At 37.6% G+C, this 20480-nt stretch overlaps 1 protein-coding gene across 1 annotated transcript in view; it reads right to left on the minus strand.

The window, feature by feature from the left end:
- The window catches only part of Ccdc39 (coiled-coil domain 39 molecular ruler complex subunit), a 64690-nt gene that overhangs the window by 24580 nt on the left and 19630 nt on the right, over nucleotides 1-20480 (minus strand). Inside the window, exons 7-10 of the mRNA XM_090342498.1 lie at nucleotides 17155-17346; nucleotides 6699-6802; nucleotides 5764-5896; nucleotides 2130-2324 (exon numbers count right to left, since the gene is read on the minus strand). Coding sequence (XP_090198624.1) covers nucleotides 2130-2324; nucleotides 5764-5896; nucleotides 6699-6802; nucleotides 17155-17346 — 624 coding nt within the window. The remainder of the gene's footprint in view (nucleotides 1-2129; nucleotides 2325-5763; nucleotides 5897-6698; nucleotides 6803-17154; nucleotides 17347-20480) is intronic.

The raw sequence follows: 20480 nt of genomic DNA on the forward strand, positions 1-20480 counted from the left end.
AACAGAGACTTCTCTGAAGAGGAAATAAGAATGACCTATAGACACATGAAGAAATGTTTGACATCTCTAGCCATAAAAGAAATGCAAATCAAAACAACTCTGAGATTCCACCTCACTCCAGTTTAGAATAGCCATGATCAAGAAATCTAATAACAACAGATGCTGACAGAGATGTGGATAGGAGGCATTACTACTACACTGTTGGTGGGAGTGTGAACTCATTCAACCACTATGGAAAGCAGTATGGTGATTCCTCAAAAGACTAAACTTAGAGCTCCCCTATGACCCAGCAATTCCACTACTTGGAAATGTCCAGAAATAAGGACACAGTAAAGCCACTAGCACGATGATGTTCATTGCAGCACTAGTTACCATAGCTAAGATATGGAACCAACCCAGATGCCCCTCAGTAGACGATTGGATCAACAAGATGTAGTACTTATACAAAATGGAATTCTATGCTGCTGCCATCAGGAAGAACATCATCCTATTTGTAAGGAAATGGAAAGACTTGGAAAAAATCATATTAAGTTTAGTAAACCAGACCCAAAGAAACATAGGCTCCATGGTTTCCCTCATTTGTAATAATCAGTAAACTAGGACTCTCCTAGCAGAGGATTACAATAGCTCAAAACCTAGGTACATAAGTTCATATAGGATGAGGCTAAATGAAAAGACCTCTAGGATATGAAAATAAGAGCTTTATCTTGTGTAATTGTTGTTCTTAATGTACTATGTTATTTCTCTTCTCTTTTTGCCCTTTGGTTAATCTCATATTGTTACTGTATCTGAGTTTGTTACCTGGTATATTGTATATACATTTATTTGTTTACTTGAAATAGAAAGGGAAGGGGTGAAAACAAGATGATTGGGAGGGGGCAGGGAGAGGGAAACGGGGACAAAAACATGAGAAGGGGTATCAATGTGTGAGAAGTAATATACTGACTATCTGGCAAATGTAACTGAAATCCCTCTATACATTACCCTGACAATAAAAAAAATAAAATAAAAAAGTCAATTGGCTTTAATGGAATGGATTTCTGAGGGGACATTTCCTATATAAGATGTGAAATGTCCTAGATGGCCATAAAAGGCAATGTGGTAAACTTACAGTGAATAGTGCTTAAAATAACATTTTTACTTAGCATCCGTACTTGGGAGAAACTAAAAATATGTTAGTAGTGAAAATTAAGATGTAGAGAAATAGGGCATTAAGAAATTAACATGACCGGCCCAGAGTGTGGACTGGAGGTAGAGTGCTTGCTCTGAGTTGATTCCTCAGTACCACATACACAGAAATATCCAGAAGTGGTGCTGTGGCTCAAGCAATAGAGGGCTAGTCTTGAGCAAGGTCAAAAACAGTGCCCAGGCCCTAGAACTGGCAAAAAATTAACATGACTATAAATATATATATTAATATATGTATCAAAATATAAAAACATCAAATAGTACTTTCACTTATGGTCTGGGGAGGGCAGTATGGAGCACACACATTTGTGTAAGTCAGAATCAGCATGCAGTTTTGGGAAGGTTCCTAGCTCACCACCTTGTGTTTCACTCTGGGCCCAAACATCCCAGGTTTCTATGAACATGGCCTTCTCTTGCTAGAGCTTTTTTCTCTTACCTATTTATTTGAGATTAAGGGGAAAAGTAGCTTTTAAGTTTCTTTGACCATGTACTGACATAATACGTGATACAACATTAAGCATCTAGTTGTTATTCAAAAATTATTTATAATATCTTTTTTCTTAAGATACTGGAGTAGGAAGTGGCACTGTGGCTCAATGGGTAGAGCAGTAGCCTTGAGCTGAAGAGCTCAGGGGCAATGCCTAGGCCCAGAGTTCAAGCTGCATGACCGAGACACATACACACACACACACACACACACACACACACACACACACACACACATACATCTTTGGTTTTTTGTTGTTTACCGAGACAGGGTTCAAGCTGACTTTGACCTTATTGCATATACTAAGCTGCCTCAAACTTATGATCCTCCTGCCTCAGCCTCCTGAGTGCTGAGATTACAGGTGCGTACTACCACACCAAATTCTGTACTGGAGTATCTTTATCATCACAACTACAACAAATCGACGTGGAAGAAATTCACAAATGCCACATACTTGACTGTACATAATTTCTTGCTGCTTCAAGGTTTCGAAGTCCCGTCGATGTAACTGATTGTTGAGATGCTTCAGAGAGGAACGGGTTCCTTCAATTTCTGACACCATTGCTTTTTCCTTCATTGACTCATTTTGTAGCTCCTGAACTTTCTTAAATAGCACATCTTTCACTATGTTCAATTGAACTTCCACTTCCTGAAAATATGAGTTATAGTGCAATTAGAATATCTTGAAATGTTTTAGTTACATGAACATTACAATTTAGGAACTCAAAAACAAATGAGACATTATCATCAACATTTTAGCCCTTAAAAACAAGAAGCCCATCCCATAATTTCAACAAATTTTCAGTGCTTCTTATATTGGACTAGCTCCTGTGACCTTAATTCCTTCCCACATAATCCCAAGCTCTTCATTGGTATCCTTAGAAAATAAAATCCACAGAAGATACATAGCTTGTCAGTTCACAAAGCTCACTAAGATCGCATCATGTAATGTACTTTTGGGGGGCATCATCAACTGTTGAGCAGTGGGATTTGTTTTTTGGTTGGTTGTGGGACTTGAAGTCTGGGCCTAGGCATTGTCCCTGAACTTTTCAGGTCAAGGCTGCTGCCCTAGCCCTTGAGCCACAGTGCCACTTCTGCTTTTCTGGTGGTTAGTTGGAGATAAGAATAAGAGTGTCACAGACTTTTTAGTGCTGGGCTGGCTTTAAACCGCAATCCTCAGATCTCAGCTTCATGAGTAGCTAGGATTACAGGCATGAGCCACCATGCCTGGCCAGTGGGATGTTTAACTAGCCAGTTTTCCATTGGCTGGAAGGTCAGAGAGAGAATATGGCTTCCATATGGAAATACTCTTACAATGACCAAATCCAAGCTACTAACAGTAATTCTCTAAATACTCAGTTGGGAAGAGATACACAGAAGCAGATCATTATGTGATGTTTCCAACATCCATGATGTCACTTTCACCTGAAGAGAAAATTGTCTGAATAACTTGGAAATAATGAATCCTGAGTATGTATTATATTTGTTTTGAATAAAATTTATTTCACTGGAATCTGAACCTAGCAACCAATATACAAAACTCTTGGAAAGGTGTTGGCTCTTGTGAGCTGTGGGCCATCCTGTCCTTTAACAGTGCACCTACCACGCACCTTGCACTCTAGTTGGCCTCTCCTCCTTGCTCCTGTTGTTCCTCTCAGAGGCAGAATTCTCTTGACCTCAGTGCTCATGGATTCTAGGGTTTAAACTGATCTACCAAACCCAGACCCGCTGAAAATATCATTTTTAAATGCTGATATAATTTGCCTCTGTGTCCTTACACACTGATAAGTATATTTCCTCTTGAATCTCCACATGTAACAAATCTCTGGCTGATAAATTTAGATCTTTACAAAGCAAGAGATCCTTGATATTCTCAGCATTTTTTTTTTGCCAGTCATGGGCTTGAGCTCAAGGCTTCAGCACTATCCTTGAATTTTCTCAAGATTAGAGCTATACCTCTTGAGCCTCAGCACTATTTCTGGCTTTTTTGTATGTATGTGGTACTGAGGAATCGAACCCGGGTCTTCGTGCATGCTAGGCAAGCACTCTACCACTAGGCCAAACTCCTGGTCCCTCTCAGCATTTTTTTTGCCAGTCCTGGGACTTGAACTCAGGGCCTTAGCATTGACTTTGGGCTTTCTCAAGGCTAGCAGTCTGCTACTTGAGCCACAGCACCACTTCCGGCTTTTCTATGTATGCGGTATTGAGGAATCAAACCTGGGTTTTTGTGCATGCTAGGGAAGCACTCTACCACTAGGCCGAACTCCCAGCCAACCCTGCCCCATATTTTTTGATATAATAGGCAATTCATTGATTTTAAGATCTTCTAAACTATTGGTTGGCAGAGTTTCAAAGTTGGTGCTAGGTAGTAAATAACAGTGAATGTAGCTCAAATTCAAAAAGAAAAGAATAGAGCTGAGGGTTAAAAAAAAAGGGGGGGAAAGAAACCCAACAGCAATTAAAGCAAACATAATGAACATGGTCTCACTAGTTCCATTAATGTATTTACTGCCCACTAATATCTTCAAAAATCTAAGAATGTTTTGAATTCTATGTGACCAAAAGGTCCAGTTCACGTGACTGCCACAGACTTCTTGTAAGTTTCAATCCTACACTATCTCAGAAAACCATGCTCTTAGGGAAAGAAAACATACAACTTTAAACTACTAATATCTGATTTGAACTCCAATGCTACTTACCTCAGTGTTGCTTGATTTCATTACTGGGTGACGGTGATGGTGTAGGCCCAGGGGCCTCCTCTCCCATAGTTCGATGTGCCCCCTGTACAAGCAACACTAGGCCCTTTCATTAAGGCAGTACGTAGCTCGCCTGCACACCTTTACCTCAAGACGGCCCTTCTCTGGGACAGCTGACCTTCAGGCCTGGACAGCTGCAGACACCCCTTATCTACCATTTGAACAGTATCCATAAATCCTAGTCTACCATGATGAAGCCCCTGGTCCTTGTGTCTACCCCAGAGTCTCCACCTCCTCTCCACATCCTAAACCCCACAGGTTATACAGGTCACCCCAGACAATGGCCTACACTTCTTCTCGTGTGCACTTATGTGAGAAGGGGTCTGCCGGTAGCTTTCCCCTAGCATTAAACTTCTTCCTTTGTTCCCTGTAACTGGGTGTCTGTGTGGTTCTTGGCAAAGTGTGCATATTATCTAACACTGAGGAATATTTACAATGCACTGAAGAATATGAATTTTACCCAAATATGAATGGATCCATATGTAAAATAAAATATCCAGAGACTTGCCTCCATTCTCTGCTCTCCTCTACCCTTCACACTAGAGTAAGAAGTAGTTCCTGCAGTGTCATTAGACACCTATTGGTTTCTCTGAAGTTTGCAAAGGAGAAATGGTGAGCCAGTTTCCCATGTCCTCACAAACTGCTGTGGGGGAATGCAGAGGGGGAGGAAAGGGAACGTTTATGAAGTGGTGTATGTTAGAGTTAATTTGCAAAAATAACTGCCAGATTACAAGAGATTAATGGGAGAGTAGGTGATGACAGAGTATAAGTAATGTGGCCCATGAGAATTTGATCACAAACATACACAACGAATTGCTAATCAGGTGAGAATCAATTACAGAGCAAAAACACTTTCATCGAGATAATGAGTGCAAGACATCAGCAGACGTATGGGTACAGGACCACGGGCACAAGTAGTCATCACAAAGTAAAGGACAGAGGGGGAACCAAAGGACACTCCAAAGTTAGGTCATAACTGAAGTGCAGAGGCTCTTCTAATATTTTCTAGTCTCTGGACCCCGAGAGTCTAAGTCACTCTTGCTAAGTGTGCTATGTGTCTTTCCCCCTCCCTCTTTGGTCCATTGTGGAACTTGAACTCTGTGCCTGGACCCTGCCCTTGAGCTCTTCAGCTCAAGGCTAGCACTCTGTCACTTGAGCCACAGCATCGCTTTCAGTTTTCTCATAGTTAATTGGAGATAAGAATCTCATGGACTTTTGTGTCCAGGCTGGCTTTGAACTGAGATCCTCAGATCTCAGAATCCTGAGTAGCTAGGATTACAGGTGTGAGCCACTGGAACCCAGCATCTATGAGTCTTTTTCATAAAACTTTACCTTTATGCTTTTTTCTTCTTCCTTTAACAGATCTTCCAAGTTGGTAGCTTTCTCTTCTACAGTCAGGTTTTTCTCTGTTATCATATTTAATTTTCTTTTCACAATCTGATTATGTTGTTTGATTTTGTGTAACCTAAACAAGATTATGAAGGAAAGAGAGAAAATGTGTATGTAAAGTATTTAAAACAAGCAAAGGAAGTTTATTCTGAAAAATCCTTTCTATAATTTGAAAACGTCTTTTGTTGCTAATATTTTTATTACCACTACATATCTCATAGGTCCTAAAACATAGCTCTTGAGACTTTGTGGTAAACAAAAATGCCAGAAAATTTTAGGTTTATTAATGTAGCAGCTCAAACTATAAAACAAGGTTTTAACAAAGTTAAGTTTATTTGAGAAAGACTAATGCACTGCGCACCAGTGACTCACACCTGTAATCCTAGAGATCTGAGGATCCTGGTTTAAAGCCAGCCCAGGCAGGAAAGTCCATGAGACACTTATCTCCAATTAACCACAGGTAAAGCCTTAAGTGGCACTATGGCTCAAGTGATAGAGCACTAGCCTTGAACAAAAGCTCAGGGACAGCACCCAGGCCCAGAGTTCAAGCCCCAGGCCTAGAACAACAACAAAAGACTAATGTTAAGTATGTAGCAGCTTTCTAGAGGAAGTGAAAAATTTTAAATACTCTGGGTACCCGCAGTTCATGCCTGAAATCCTAGCTACTCAGGAGGTTGAAATCTGAGAAGCACAGTTCAAAGCCATGCCACGTAGGAAAGTCCACAAAAGTTATTCCCAATTATCCATCAAAAAGCCAGAAATGGAAGTGTGCCTCAAGTGATAGAGCACTAGCCTTGAATGGAGAAAGTCAAGAACCTAATGCTCTAGTTCAAGCCCCAGAATCAGAACAAACAAAAATCTAAATAGTTTTTTCTTACCTCATTGTTTCTTCCTGAATGTCTTTCTTTATTTTAGAGGAATGTTTTCTCAGAGCTTCTAATTCACTGGACGTTCTACTCACGGTGGCTTTTAAAGAATCCAGCTAGTTATTAGTTAATAAACAAAAATTATATATTTATTCAATATCCTATAAATCAATTACATTTCTGAGAAGTTTTATTCTGACTCCTAAATAGGTATTAAATCCATAAAAAGGTAATTTTTATAGTTAACATATATATTTATAGATGTTCTTAATTATTCTCAGATTATATTTTAAATGGCTAGTGTGAGGGCAGAGGAGAACAGAGAATGATGGCAAGTCTCTAGATATTTTATTTAAAACATGGATCCATTCATATTCAGGTAAAATTCAGCTTCTTCAGTGCATTATCAATATTCTTCATTACTGAAGAATAATGAGTTATGTAGCATTTGAGTTCAAATCAGACACGAGTATTTTAAACTTGAATGTTTTCTTTCCCTAGGAGCATGGGTTCCTATGAGACAATGTAGGATGGAAATGTACAAGAAATCTGTGACATTCACATGAACTGACCTTTTCCCATGTATAATTAAAACCATTCTTACATTTTTTGAAGGCTTTGTTTTATAATGCCTGTAAACTGTAAAGATCTACATACACATGCTGGAAATAATGTGGAAAACTTCAGTGTCACTATATGTGCTCAGGAAGAGTCATAATAAACTGATGCCTTAAGTGGTACTTCTCTTGCCAAACAAGTGGAAACACTGAGTTCAAACCCCAGGATAGGAAAAATATAAATTGATATATATGAAAAAAGATGCTGAAGAAAATCACAAAAACTACTGCAGGATATGACAATTTTCAAGGGACTCAAATACTTCATCCTCCTAACTACAACATCCTCCTCCTAGTATGTGATTTACAGTTAATCTAAATTGTTAAGACAAAATCTGAAAACATGGATTGTCTCCTTGATTACAAAATTTTGTGAAATTGGGGGGGAGAGGTGTGGCTCAAATGCTTTCCTACACTGAGCTCAAACCCCAAAAACTTCTAAGAAAAAATGCAGAATTCTTGTCATAATCTAAGATCTTGTAAAAAAGAAAAAAGTACAGGAAATAAAAATTCATTTTCATATGCTAAAATGTAACATCTAAAGAAGATATTTTAAAAGTCTAAGTTATAATAGAGACAAAAGCAGTATAAATTTTAGGACAAAGTTTAACCAATGAGCTGAAAAATTTATAAACTAGAATTATAAAATTTGATAAAAGAAATTATAGATAACACAAATAAATGGGAAGAAATCCCATTTCAAGATCTAGAAGAAATAATTCTGCTAAAGTGTTGATACTGTCAGCTATCTATAGTTTCAAAACAGCCCTATCAAGTGCTTAATCTCATTATTTTCAAAAGTAGGGGAAAAATGTTACATAAGCCCCCAAATAGCTAAAGCAATCTTGACCAAGAAAACACAAGATAATCACCCTTCCTAACAGCATTACAAAACTATCATAATCAAATTACTTTCATAAAAGCCGATGGAACAGAATGGATAGACTATAAATAAATCCAAATACACAGGGTCAACTACTTTTTGCAAAATGCACCCAGAATTAGCTATAGGGAAAGAGCAGACTCTTCCATAGAAGATGATGAGGAAACTGAATGCTTACATGCAAAATGGTAAGATAGCACCATACACAAAAATCAATTCAAAATGGATTAAAGACTGAATGTAAGACTTAATATCACAGAAGTTCTAGGAGAAATCATAAGGAAAAACATCCTTGACATTACTTTTGGTAACAGGTTTTTAGATGTGACATCAAAAGTACAGACAACAAAAGCAAAAGCAAAAACAAAAATAAAAAAACAACAACCAAGACTCCTGAAAATAAAGAACAAAGGAAACAACAAGATAAAAAGGAAGCCCATAGAGTTGGGGAAAATCTTTAAGTAACATGTCTACTAAGGGGTTAATATTTCAAATATGAAAGAAACTCATAGCTCAGTAGAAAAAAATCAGTAACACAAGTTTAAAATGGACAAAACATTTTTTTTCTAAAGAAGGTATCAAAAAGGCAACAGGAAAACAAGAAGATACACATCATTAATTTTCAGTGAAATGTAAAAATTCAAAAGTCAGTCATAAGGAAGTAAATTCTAGACATGAATACAAAATTAAACAACTCAGATGAGAAATTCATCCAAAAGAGAGTCAGGTTAGAAATAAGAACCAAAATGGAAATTAGGAAACAAAAAGTTCAATATATCCAATTTTAAAAACTAGTGTGGGGAGGGAAAGTGGGAGAAAAACATGGGAAGGGGTAACAATGTTCAAGAAGTAATATACTCACAAATGTAATTTTACAAATGTAACTGTAACCCCTCTTCTATACATCATCCTGAAGATGATAATAATAATAATAACAATGATAATAAAAGATCCATGGGAAACTGTTATGAAAACAACTGTGCAACAAAGCAGAGTGACATCAATATTATTGCTTTGGCAATCCAGAAGAATCAGCTTAAAAACATTTCACCTATTTCTGGAACAAACTTCTACCCCAAAGTTGCTTCTTTTTCTGACTGTCAATAAAGCAAAGACTTGAGCCATTCAAAAAAATATCACCAGTAAACAAAATTAGGCATAAGAAAGAATATTAGGAATTGAGTTTCAGGTTGAGGAATTACTTCATTCAATCATCAATTAAGAAATATACAATTGTGGCCACAACATCTAAGATCTCTGGGTCATGGTTAAGAGATCAAACCTATGGATTTTCAGTAGAGATGCTGGAAGGGAATTACAAACAAAAGACACAGAAAAAACTTATTTGATAAAGTAATTTCAGAAAATTTCCCAAACCTAAGGAGAAGAATGTACATCCACATATGTGGGGCACTAAAACCATCAAATAAACATAGGAAAGAAAGAATACCTACATGTTATATGATACTTAAAATACTAAGAAATATAACAACAGAAAGAATACTGCAACCTGCAAGAAAGAAACACTCAGATACTTACAGGGAAAACCCATCAAAATAAAGCAGACATCATAGCAGAAATCCTAAAGGCTAGGAGAACATGTGTTGATTTATCTCAATCAAAATAATGGTCATCCAACACTACTATAATATTCAGTGTACTTATACTTTAAAACAGAAGAAAACTAAAGACTTTCCAAGAGGTGCATAAAAAAACTGATTCATGATTACTAAGCCAGTATTGCAGAAAATACTTAAGCAAACATGAGGGAGACAAATGTGCACAACCATAAAAACTTGAGAAAATATATCTTACTAGCACAATAGATGAAGAAAAAGAGAAGAATCAAACATGATTAACTCAGGGAAGGGAGTGCAATCCATACATCATTTTATTCTTGATAAGTAAAGATATGAAAACTCTCAGTAGCTCAACAAGTGGAAATATGCAGAAAAAAGTTTGCCTAAATCCAACATTGCTTAATGATAATAACTCTAAAGATACTAGAAATGGAACATACATCAAGACGTTACGACACACTTTTAGACTTCATTATACTAAGTTAGGAAAAACTGAAAGCATTTCCTTTAAAATAGGGAACAACTGTACAGTGTTTTAATTCTTTTTTTTTTTTTTGGCCAGTCTGGGGGCTTGAACTCAGAGCCTAAGCACTGTCCTTGGACTTTCTCAAGGCTGGTAGTCTACCACCTGAGCCACAGCACTTCTATGTATATGGTAACAAGGAACCAAACCTGGGTCTTTGCGCGTGCTGGGCAAGCCTTCTACCACTAGGCCTAAATCCCAGACCAATATAGTGTTTTAATTCTTAATCAGAGAAATAAGCCAAGAAAAAATAAAAGAACCGCATCCTGGAAGTTATCCTCACTTGCAGATAACATAAAATCAATATATTACAAGGCAGTGGCAGCTCACATCAGCAGTCCTCGCTACTCAAAAGCTGAGATTTGAGGATTGATGTTTGAAGCCAGCTCGGGCAGGGAAGTTAATGAGACTCTTACTTGGCCAATTAACTACCAAAAATCCAAAAGTGGATCTATGGTAGTGTGCTGGCCTCCAGGAAAAAAAAAATGCTCAGGGACAGCATTCAGGCCCTGAGTTCAAGTCCAGGACCCACACATGTACCACACACAAAAAAACATGGATTTTGCAGCTTTCCTACTTAATAAGGAGAATGCTGAGGAAAACATTTTCATTCACAATGGCCTCAAAAAATTACATAGGAATAAATCTAAGTAAAATAACTGCAAAATGAAAGAAAACTCTATATTGAAGAAATTGGATGACAATATAAGATAGCTGACCTCCCATGTTCACAAATTGGCAGAATATTCAGATGTCTAAATAACAAAAGTGATCTACAGATCCAATTCAATCCCCATCGAACTCCAATATCTTTTTTCACAGAAATAGAAAAAAAATACAATACTAAAGTTCATATGGATGTTCAAACGACCCCAAAGCAATCCTGAGCAGAAAAGAGCAATACTAGAGCATGGCACTGACACATTGATAAACACATAGACCAGTGAAATCGAATAGAGAACCCAGAAATAAACACACACAGCTTCCGCCACTTGATTCTCATTATATGTGCCAGAATTGTATGCTGGAGAAAAGAAAGCCTCCTTGACAAGTGGTGCTGGGTAAACTGGATATCTACAAGCAGATGACTGTACAAAAAGCATCTCAAATCAGATCAAAGACTTCAAGGTAAGACTTGAAACTTTGAAACTGCAATAGAAAATCATAGGGAAGGGCCAGGAGTTTAGCCTAGTGGTAGAGGGCTTGCCTAATATGCACAAAGACCTGGGTTCCATTCTTAGATACCACATACATAGAAAAAAGCCAGAAGTGGTGCTGTGGCTCAAGTGGTAGGGCTCTAGCCTTGAGAAAGTACAAGGACAGTGCTCAGGCCCTGAGCTCAAAAAGAAGAAGAAGAAGAAGAAGAAGAAGAAGAAGAAGAAGAAGAAGAAGAAGAAGAAGAAGAAGAAGAAGAAGAAGAAGAAGAAGAAGAAGTAATCTACTCACTCAGTTACTAATGTAACTATAACCCTCTATATATCATCCTGGCAATAAAATAAAATTTCAAAAAAAACCACAGGGAAAACACTTCAAGATCAAGCATAGGCAACTACTTTCTGAAGAGAACTCCTAAAGCTCAGAAAATAACAGCAAATTTTAACTAATGAGACTGAATGAGATTACAAAGCTTCTGCACACTAATGGAAACAATGATCAAGGTAAGAGATGGCTGACAGAATGGAAAAAAATCTTTGCAGCTATTCAGCTGAAAAAGAACAATTATCGAGAATAAAGAAATCAAAAATTTAACAGCCAGGAGCAAATAATCCAATCAACATATCAGCAAATGAATTAAACACACAGGTCTCAGAAGAAGCAGTACAATTAAATTTCTCTTTCTCTGTCTCTCTGTCTCTGTCTCTCTGTCTCTCTCTGTCTCTGTCTCTCTGTCTCTGTCTCTCTCTCTGTCCTCTGTCTCTCTCTCTCTGTCTCTCTCTCTCTGTCTCTCTCTGTCTCTCTGTCTGTCTCTCTCTGTCTCTCTTTCTTTCTCTCTTTTGGTTATGGGACTTGAAATCTGGGCCTGGGCATTATCCCTGAGATCTTCAGCACAAGGCTACCACCCTATCAGTTGGGCCACAGAGCCACTTCCCATTTTCTGGTGATTAATTGGAGATAGGGGTCTCATGGACTTTTTAGTGCCCAGGCTGGCTTTGAACCATGATCCTCAGATCCAGCTTCCTGAGCAGCAAGGATTACAGGAGTGAACAACCAGGCCCGGCTCTCTTCAAGTCTTTAGTCCACCTTTTTGGTGGGAGGGTAAACTTATTCAACCACTCTGGGAAACAATATGGAGATTCCTCAAAAGACTAAACATAGAGCTTCTTTATAACCCAGCAATCCCATTCCTGGGCATTTACCCAAATATCCAGAAACAAGGCCATACTAAAGCTATCAGCACAACCATGATTACTGGAGAATTATTTAGCAAAGCTAAGATATGGAACTAACCCACATGCCCCTCAGTTGACGAATGGATCAAGAAAATGTGGCATTTATACACCATGGAATTCTAGGCTGCCATCAAAAAGAATGGCATCGCCCCATTTGTAAGGAAATGGAAAGACAGAAAAAAATTATATTAAGTGAAGTAAGCCAGACCCAAAGGAACATAGGCTCCATAGTTTCCCTCATTTGTAATAATTAGTACACATTTAGGACTCTCCTAGCAGAGAATTATAATAGCTCAAAACCTAGGTACATAAGGTCATATAGGATGAGACTAAAGGAAAGGATCTCTAAGATATGGAAACAAGAGCTCTATCTTGTGTGATTGTTGTTAATAATGTACTATGTTATTTCTCTTATCTTTTTTTACCCTTTGGTTATTGTCATATTGTTACTGTATCTGACTTTGTTACCTGGCGTATTGTATATACATTTATTTGTTTATTTGAAATAGGAAATGGAAGGGGTGAAAACAAGATGATTGGGAGGGGCAGGGAGAGGGAAATGGGGACAAAAACACGAGAAGGGGTATCAATGTGTGAGAAGTAATGCACCTACCATCTGGTGAATGTAACTATAAACCTTCTATCCATTACCCCGACAATAAAAAATAAAATTAAAAAATAGTTAATCTCTAAATACATAAAAGTAAGTCATAGCAACAATAACAAAAACAATAACACACTTTTAAAATGAGCAAAACTTAAATAGACTTTTGCTTCGAGTAGGAGACCAAATGGCCAGCACGAATATGAAAAAGATCACTAATCATTTGGGAAATGTAAATCAAATGATAACCATACATATAATAAGATGGCAATTATCAAAAAGTCAAAAATAAGTGCTGGCAAGGTTATGGATAAAACAAAACACTTGGATACTGCTGGCAGGAATGTGAAGTATGCGGTTATTATGAAAAGCAGTACAGAGGATCCTCAAAAAATGTTCCAGTAGTCCAACTTCTGAGTATATATTCAAAGGAAATTAAATTTTATGTCAAAGAAATATCTGAACCTCTTCTTTTTCATATTATCTGAACCTCTTATAGTGATGTTTATGACAGCCATGAGGGGGGAACCAGCCAAGTGTTCATAAACATATGAATGGATAATGCAATGGTCATACCTACATAATGGAATATTAGATCACCTTTAAAAGGGAAATACTGGGCTGGGAGTTTGGCCCAATGACAGTGCTTGCCTACCTAGTATGCATGCAGACCCGGGTTCAACTCCTCAGTACCACATACATAGAAAAAGTTAGAAGTGGTACTGTAGTTCAAATGGTAGAGCTCTAGCCTTAAAAAAGCCCAACGACAGTGCTCAAGCCCTGAGTTCAAGCCCCAAGACTGGCCAAAACTAAATAAATAAAAATAAAAATAAAAAAGAAATACTCCTTCCATCTGCAATAACAAGGATAAACTTTGAAGACGTTACATTACTTGAAATAAGCTAAACACAGAAATACTAGTGCTTCATGATTTCACTTAGATATGGAATCTAAAAGTAAAAAAATAAAATCAAGCCCATATTCACCTATACCAAATGGTGATTGGTAGACTAGAGAAGGGATAATGATCAAAACCTATAAATCTCCAGTTACAAGATGAGTAAGTTCTCAAAATCTAAAGGACAGTATGCTTAACAGTCATTATATCCTTGAAATTGGCTAAGAGAATGAAGAGTTTAATATACACCAATTGTACAGGGGGGGCCAGTGTCATATTTGAAGAGATGTGTACAGTTCCCCTTTCTTCATATTCCCTCAGGCCTTCTCCCTTCCCCTTACCCCTTCTCAAACATGCTTTAGTGAATTTCATTATGCTATCTTTGTATGTGTATACTTCAACCACTGGAACTTTTCTCCTCCTCCCTCCCCACCTCCCTTCTTACTAATGCCCCCCCCAAGACAGTCCACCTTTTATGCTTATGTCTTAAAGAATAGACTATAAGTATTCTCACCAGTGAAAAGTAGTTCTGTGAGATAATCATGATTGTTTATGATAATCATTTCACATCACATATGCGTGTGTCAGACTTCACATTTTACAGCTGAATATATACATATATAATTTTTATTTGTCAGTGATACCCTCAATATTGCTAGAAAAGGGATTCACACACACACACACACACATATATATATATATATATATATACATATATTTGGTTGATCACAGGACTTGAACTCTGGGCCTGGGCATTGTCCCTGAGCTGTTCAGATCAAGGCTACTGACCTACCCCTTTAGCCACAGCACCACTTCCACATTTTCTGGCAGTTAATTGGAGATAAGGTCTCATGGACGTTTTGTGCACAGGCTCAGCTTCCTGAGTAGCTAGGATTACAGGCATGAGCCACCAGCGCCCAGAGGGAAATATATATTTTTAAAGAAATTTTGCCATCTATTAAAGAGTATGAAGAAATAACTACCCCAACATAAAACTGAGATTCTAGGGGCCAGGAGTTTGGCCTAGTGGTTAAAGTGCTTGCCTACCATGCATGAAGACCCAGGTTCGATTCCTCGGTACCACATACATAGAAAAAAGCCGGAAGTGGTGCTGAGGCTCAAGTGGTAGAGCTCTAGCCTTGAGAAAGTCCAAGGACAGTGCTCAGGCCCTGAGCTCAAGCCCAGGACTGGCAAAAAAAAAAAAAAAAAAAAAAACTGAGATTCTAATACACTAGTGATAAAATTATTTCCAAAATACCTAGGGGCCAATGGCTCACATCTGCAATTCTAGCTTCTGAGGCGTCTGAGATCATCTCAGACAGGAAAGTCTGCAAGATGCCATCTCCAAAATAAGTAGCAAAAACCACCCCTCCCCCACACTGTGCTGAAGGTATGGTTCAAAGGGTAGAGTTCTAGCCATAAACAAGCAAGCCTAGTGAGCATGAGGCCTTGAGTTCAAGCCCTGATATTGGTGAAAAAACAACAAAATTTTTTTTCCATATAAAAACTTGAATGTTCTCTGTGATAGTATTCAAAACATTTCAAAAAGGAGAAACTACTAAACAGTCATCCACTAACAAATTTATAAACCATGAGGAATATCCATAATGGAATATATTACTCTGCATTTTAAAAAAATGGTATAACCTAGATGAAGCATGAAAATATTATACCCAAGGACACAATCACTACAGAGTACATGATTTAATTCATATTCAGATTAGGCCAAACTGTAGAGACAGAAAGTAGACCAGTAGTTGTCAGGGTTAGAAGGAGAGATTAGGAATGACTAACAAGGGACATGGAATTTGGGAAGGAAGTGAAAAATACTCTAATAGAAGTAGTCGTTATGTTTCCACAACTACACAAATCTACTAACAACCACTGAAGTATATAATGTAAAAGGATAGATTATGGCACACAAATTATATCTCAATAAGCAGAATGAATCCATCAATCACTGTAGTATTTTTCTGCAGCTCATTTAAATTCTGGAGCTTAAAGAATAATCTATAAGTAGGGAAATACAATTTAAGTAAGAAATTATATATTTTTCAAATTCTATAATAAAAAATAGAATACTTTTGTCAGAGGTCAAAAGTATAAGGACTTAGAGAATGAAATGGTCTATAACACTCTGAGTTTCTACCTTCATAGTAGTAAGTTAGGATAACTGTAGCCTCCAAAACAGACATTTCATAAAGATCACTTTATTGCCAGCACGATCACTTCCTCTCCATGAAATAGTCTAATTCCCAAAAATCTCCACAAAAGAACAAGACAGAAGATTCATTCTCTTATTTTGTTCCAAGATGTTTTATCACATTACCCTACTAGAAATACTGAAAATAAACTTGGTCACATGGTATCAATAGACTCTGAAAGGTAGAAATGACATCTGCTCCTAGAGTACTTGGACGACATTGCAAGTATTCACTCCTAGTACTATTTGCCTATTGTTTTATCATTAGGATTTCCCATCAAGATAGACTGGTAGTGGGCTGGGAATGTGACTTAATTGGTAGAGTGTTTGCCTAGCATGTACAAAAACCCGGGTTCGATTCCTCAGTCCAACATAAACAGAAAAGAAGTAGAACTATGGTTCAAGTGGTAGAGTGCTAGCCTTGAGCAAAAGCTCAAGGCAATGTGAAGGCCCTGAGCCTAAGTCCCAGGGCTGGATAGATAGACAGACAGACAGACAGATAGACAGACAGACAGACAGACAGACAGATAGACAGACAGCACTTAGCCTTGAATCCCTCACAGGACACTATGTCTAGCAGCAGTGTTAAACACTGCGCAATTTCTAGGGGGATCCTGCATGCAACCTCAGCACCCTGCGCTCAAGGGAGCATCCTAAAATTACAACAAAAACCAAGTAGAAGACAGTTTCTTAGTCAAAGGAGAGGCATCATGCTATGACTATTGTAGTATCATGACAAACACATAAACCAGTCTTTGTAATTGACCTACCTCATCCTTCAGCTGATTTCTACTCGCTTCATGTTGCTGGTATTCTGTCCTACATTTTAAAACTTTACGGTCAGCAGCAGAAATTCTTTTCTCATATTCTTGGTTATTCCCAATCTCATTCTCTAAAAACTTGATCTTTTGTTTCGCCACATTTTCTTTCTCTCGTATTTGATGTTTTACTTTTGCTAATGCCTAGGATTGAAACACATGAGTGCATTATATTTTAATATGACAAATCTGAAAGAAATTGAGTTTTTTATTTTTCCATTAGTATGGTCAGCATTTCTCAGGAAAAACTTTAAGAAAACAGCTTTAAAGATAGACTATTAAATGAATAAATACAAACCATTAATATGCTGTACACCAAGATGTAGAAACTCGTATCATTGAAGATCTCTTTATTAGTTTTTGCCTATCTGAAACTTTGCTAAAGTACTGATGTAAACAATTAGGCTTTTATGAATGAAGTGTTAGGCTCAGTAAATGTAATATTTATTTGTCATATAGAGATTTGGGTTTCAGTGAAAATTTCCAAATATCTTACCAACTCATATTTTTCATCTTTGGAATGTAACACTTTACTAGGTATGGTGGCCCATACCTGGACCCCAGTGCTTGGGAGACTGAGGCAGAGGGATTTTGAATTTGAGGCTAGCTTGGGCTATACTATAAGATCCCACCTCAAAAAAGCAATTACATTTTATTTATTTATTTCAGTAGTAATATCTTGAACATAGGCTTTTCTTTCTGATTTTAAAGATATAATAATAAACAAAATGCCAAAGTACTGTAGCTAAAATGTGAGCAAAGTATTTGGAGGTACAAAGAGGTGATGAAATCTACCCAAGAGAAGTTCCTAGACATTTGAGGTACTATGTAATTCAGAACTATAAAAATGAATAGGGATGTTTCTATGGATATGGGTAAAGCACAGGATGGTAGGGAAGGGGAGAAGACTGGAAAGGTAGGACTTAGGACAAAACTGTAAAAACATGATGAACAAAGGACAAAGGATAAACCAATGTAATAGCAAGACAATACATTGTACCACAAGACAATGTGTTGGAAATGAATTTAACAAGTTGGAGGGGGTGGTGCAGGGAAGGGAAAGTGGGAGAGAAACATGGGAGGGAGTAACCATGTTCAACAAGAAATGTACTCACTGCCTTATGTATGTAACTGTAACCCCTCTGTACATCACCCTGACAAGAAAATTAAATTTAAAACAAATGCAAAAAAATTCAAATGCCATGTTAAAGACGGCTTGAACTTAGGGCCTGGGTATGTGAGCCAGCAGCAATTAACTATACATATATATATATATATATGAAATTATATATACTACCTGAGCCACAGCGCCACTTCTAGTATTCTAGTGGCCCTGGCTGGCTTTGAATTGTAATCCTCAGATCTCAGCCTCCTGAGTAGCTAGGATTACAGGCGTGAGCTGCCAGTGCCCAGCTTAAATTCCATATTTTTTAACACTGCAATTCATGGTTAACTTTTCATACAGATGATGCTTATAACTAATATTCTAACTTTCCTATTCCCAACATTGTTTTGGGATTGTGTGGGCCCACTTCTGCCATGCAGGCGCTTAGAAGGTAGTTGTCATTTTGAAGGACGAGAGATAAAAAAGTGCAATCTCAGCAGCAGAGGACTAAACTACAGGATCCCAAAACAGTCCCCCTTCAGGATGGTGACTATTTTGAATTAAAAGCACTTGAAAAATAGCAAAGCCCAAGGAGGATATACACTCATCTTCTTTGTGTGTTTTTCCTCTCTCTCTCTCTGAAAGCAAAACAGGAAACTCCTATATTCTGATAGATGCTGCCTGTACCAGGGAGGGCTTTGATTTTTTCTTTTCACCAAAGGCAGTGAATCAAGGTCAAAGGAGATTTAGACAAACAAATCTCCCTCTTCTTATTTTCCCACAATTGTCCCTAGATTCAACCGGAATAGCCCTTAGCGGAACTACTTCTGAGAGTCTTCACTTTTCTTGTGAGGGCTCTCTCTGTATGTGTAAATAATATGCAGACACTTTTCACCTATTAATCTGTTTTAGGTCATTACTACCCAGAAACCCTTAAAAGAGAAAAAAAATGTATGCTTCTTACAGAATCTAAATCCTCTGATGGTATCAAGTCGCTGACTCACAACAACTAATTTTGTTATCTCTTCTCAATTTTGTGTTCAATGATGTCACATTAGTGTGGAAATCATTGTACCACAGAAATAGAACAGGTAGGCAAGGTCTGTGGAGTTGTATTTTCTATGTTTTATTTCTTTTCATCTTTAGAGGACAGTTGTTCAAGCCTTAGAAGCAACCCATTGCCTAAAGAAACCATTTCTCCAAGTCTCTGGGACCATGCAGATTTAAGGAAATGTCAAACCAAAATAAGAATGTCTTATAGGCACATGAAGAAATGCTCGACATCTCTGGCCATAAAAGAAATGCAAATCAAAACAACTCTAAGATTCCCCCTCTCTACAGTAAGAATGGCCAGGATCAAGAAATCTAATAACAACAGATGCTGGAGGGGATGTGGCCAGGAGGGATCACTACTACACTGTTGGTGGGAGTGCAAACTCATTCAACCACTATGGAAAGCAGTATGGCAGTGCCTCAAAAGACTAAACATAGAGCTCCCCTATGACCCAGCAATTCCACTACTTGGCATTTACCCAATCGTCCAGATACTAAATCCACTAGCACAATGATGTTGATTGCAGCACTATTTGCCATAGTAAAGATATGGAATCAACCCAGATGAGTGGATCAACAAGATGTGGTATTTATACACAATGGAATTCTTTGTCAGAAAGAACGACATTGCCCCATTTATAAGGAAATGGAAAGACTTAGAAAAAATCATATTAAGTGAAGTAAGCCAGACTCAAAGGAACATAGGTTCAATGGTTTCCCTCATTTGTCATAATCAATAGAAACCGTGGGCTCTCCTAGCAGAGATTTACGATAGAGCAAAACCTAGATACATAAGGCCATGTAGTATGATGCTAAATGAAAGGACCTCCAGGATATAGAAACAAAAGCCATATAATGAGTGATTGTTGTCCTTAATGTACTATGTTATCTCTCATCTCTTTTGCTGTCTCTTGGTTATCTCATATTTTTACAGTATTTTACCTTGTTATCTGATATATTGTATATGTGTTTATTTGGTTATTTGAAATAAGATAGGGAAGGGAGGAAAACAAGATGAGGGGTGGGGATAGGGAGAGGGAAATGGGGGCTAAGACATGAGAAAGGGTATCAATGTATGTGAAGTAATGCACCTTCTATCTGGTGAATATAATGTAACCCT

This window comes from Megascapheus bottae, chromosome 1 (genome assembly GCF_031878675.1).
Source record: "Megascapheus bottae isolate mThoBot1 chromosome 1, mThoBot2.hap1, whole genome shotgun sequence".
In the NCBI taxonomy this organism is placed as follows: Eukaryota; Metazoa; Chordata; class Mammalia; order Rodentia; family Geomyidae; genus Megascapheus; species Megascapheus bottae.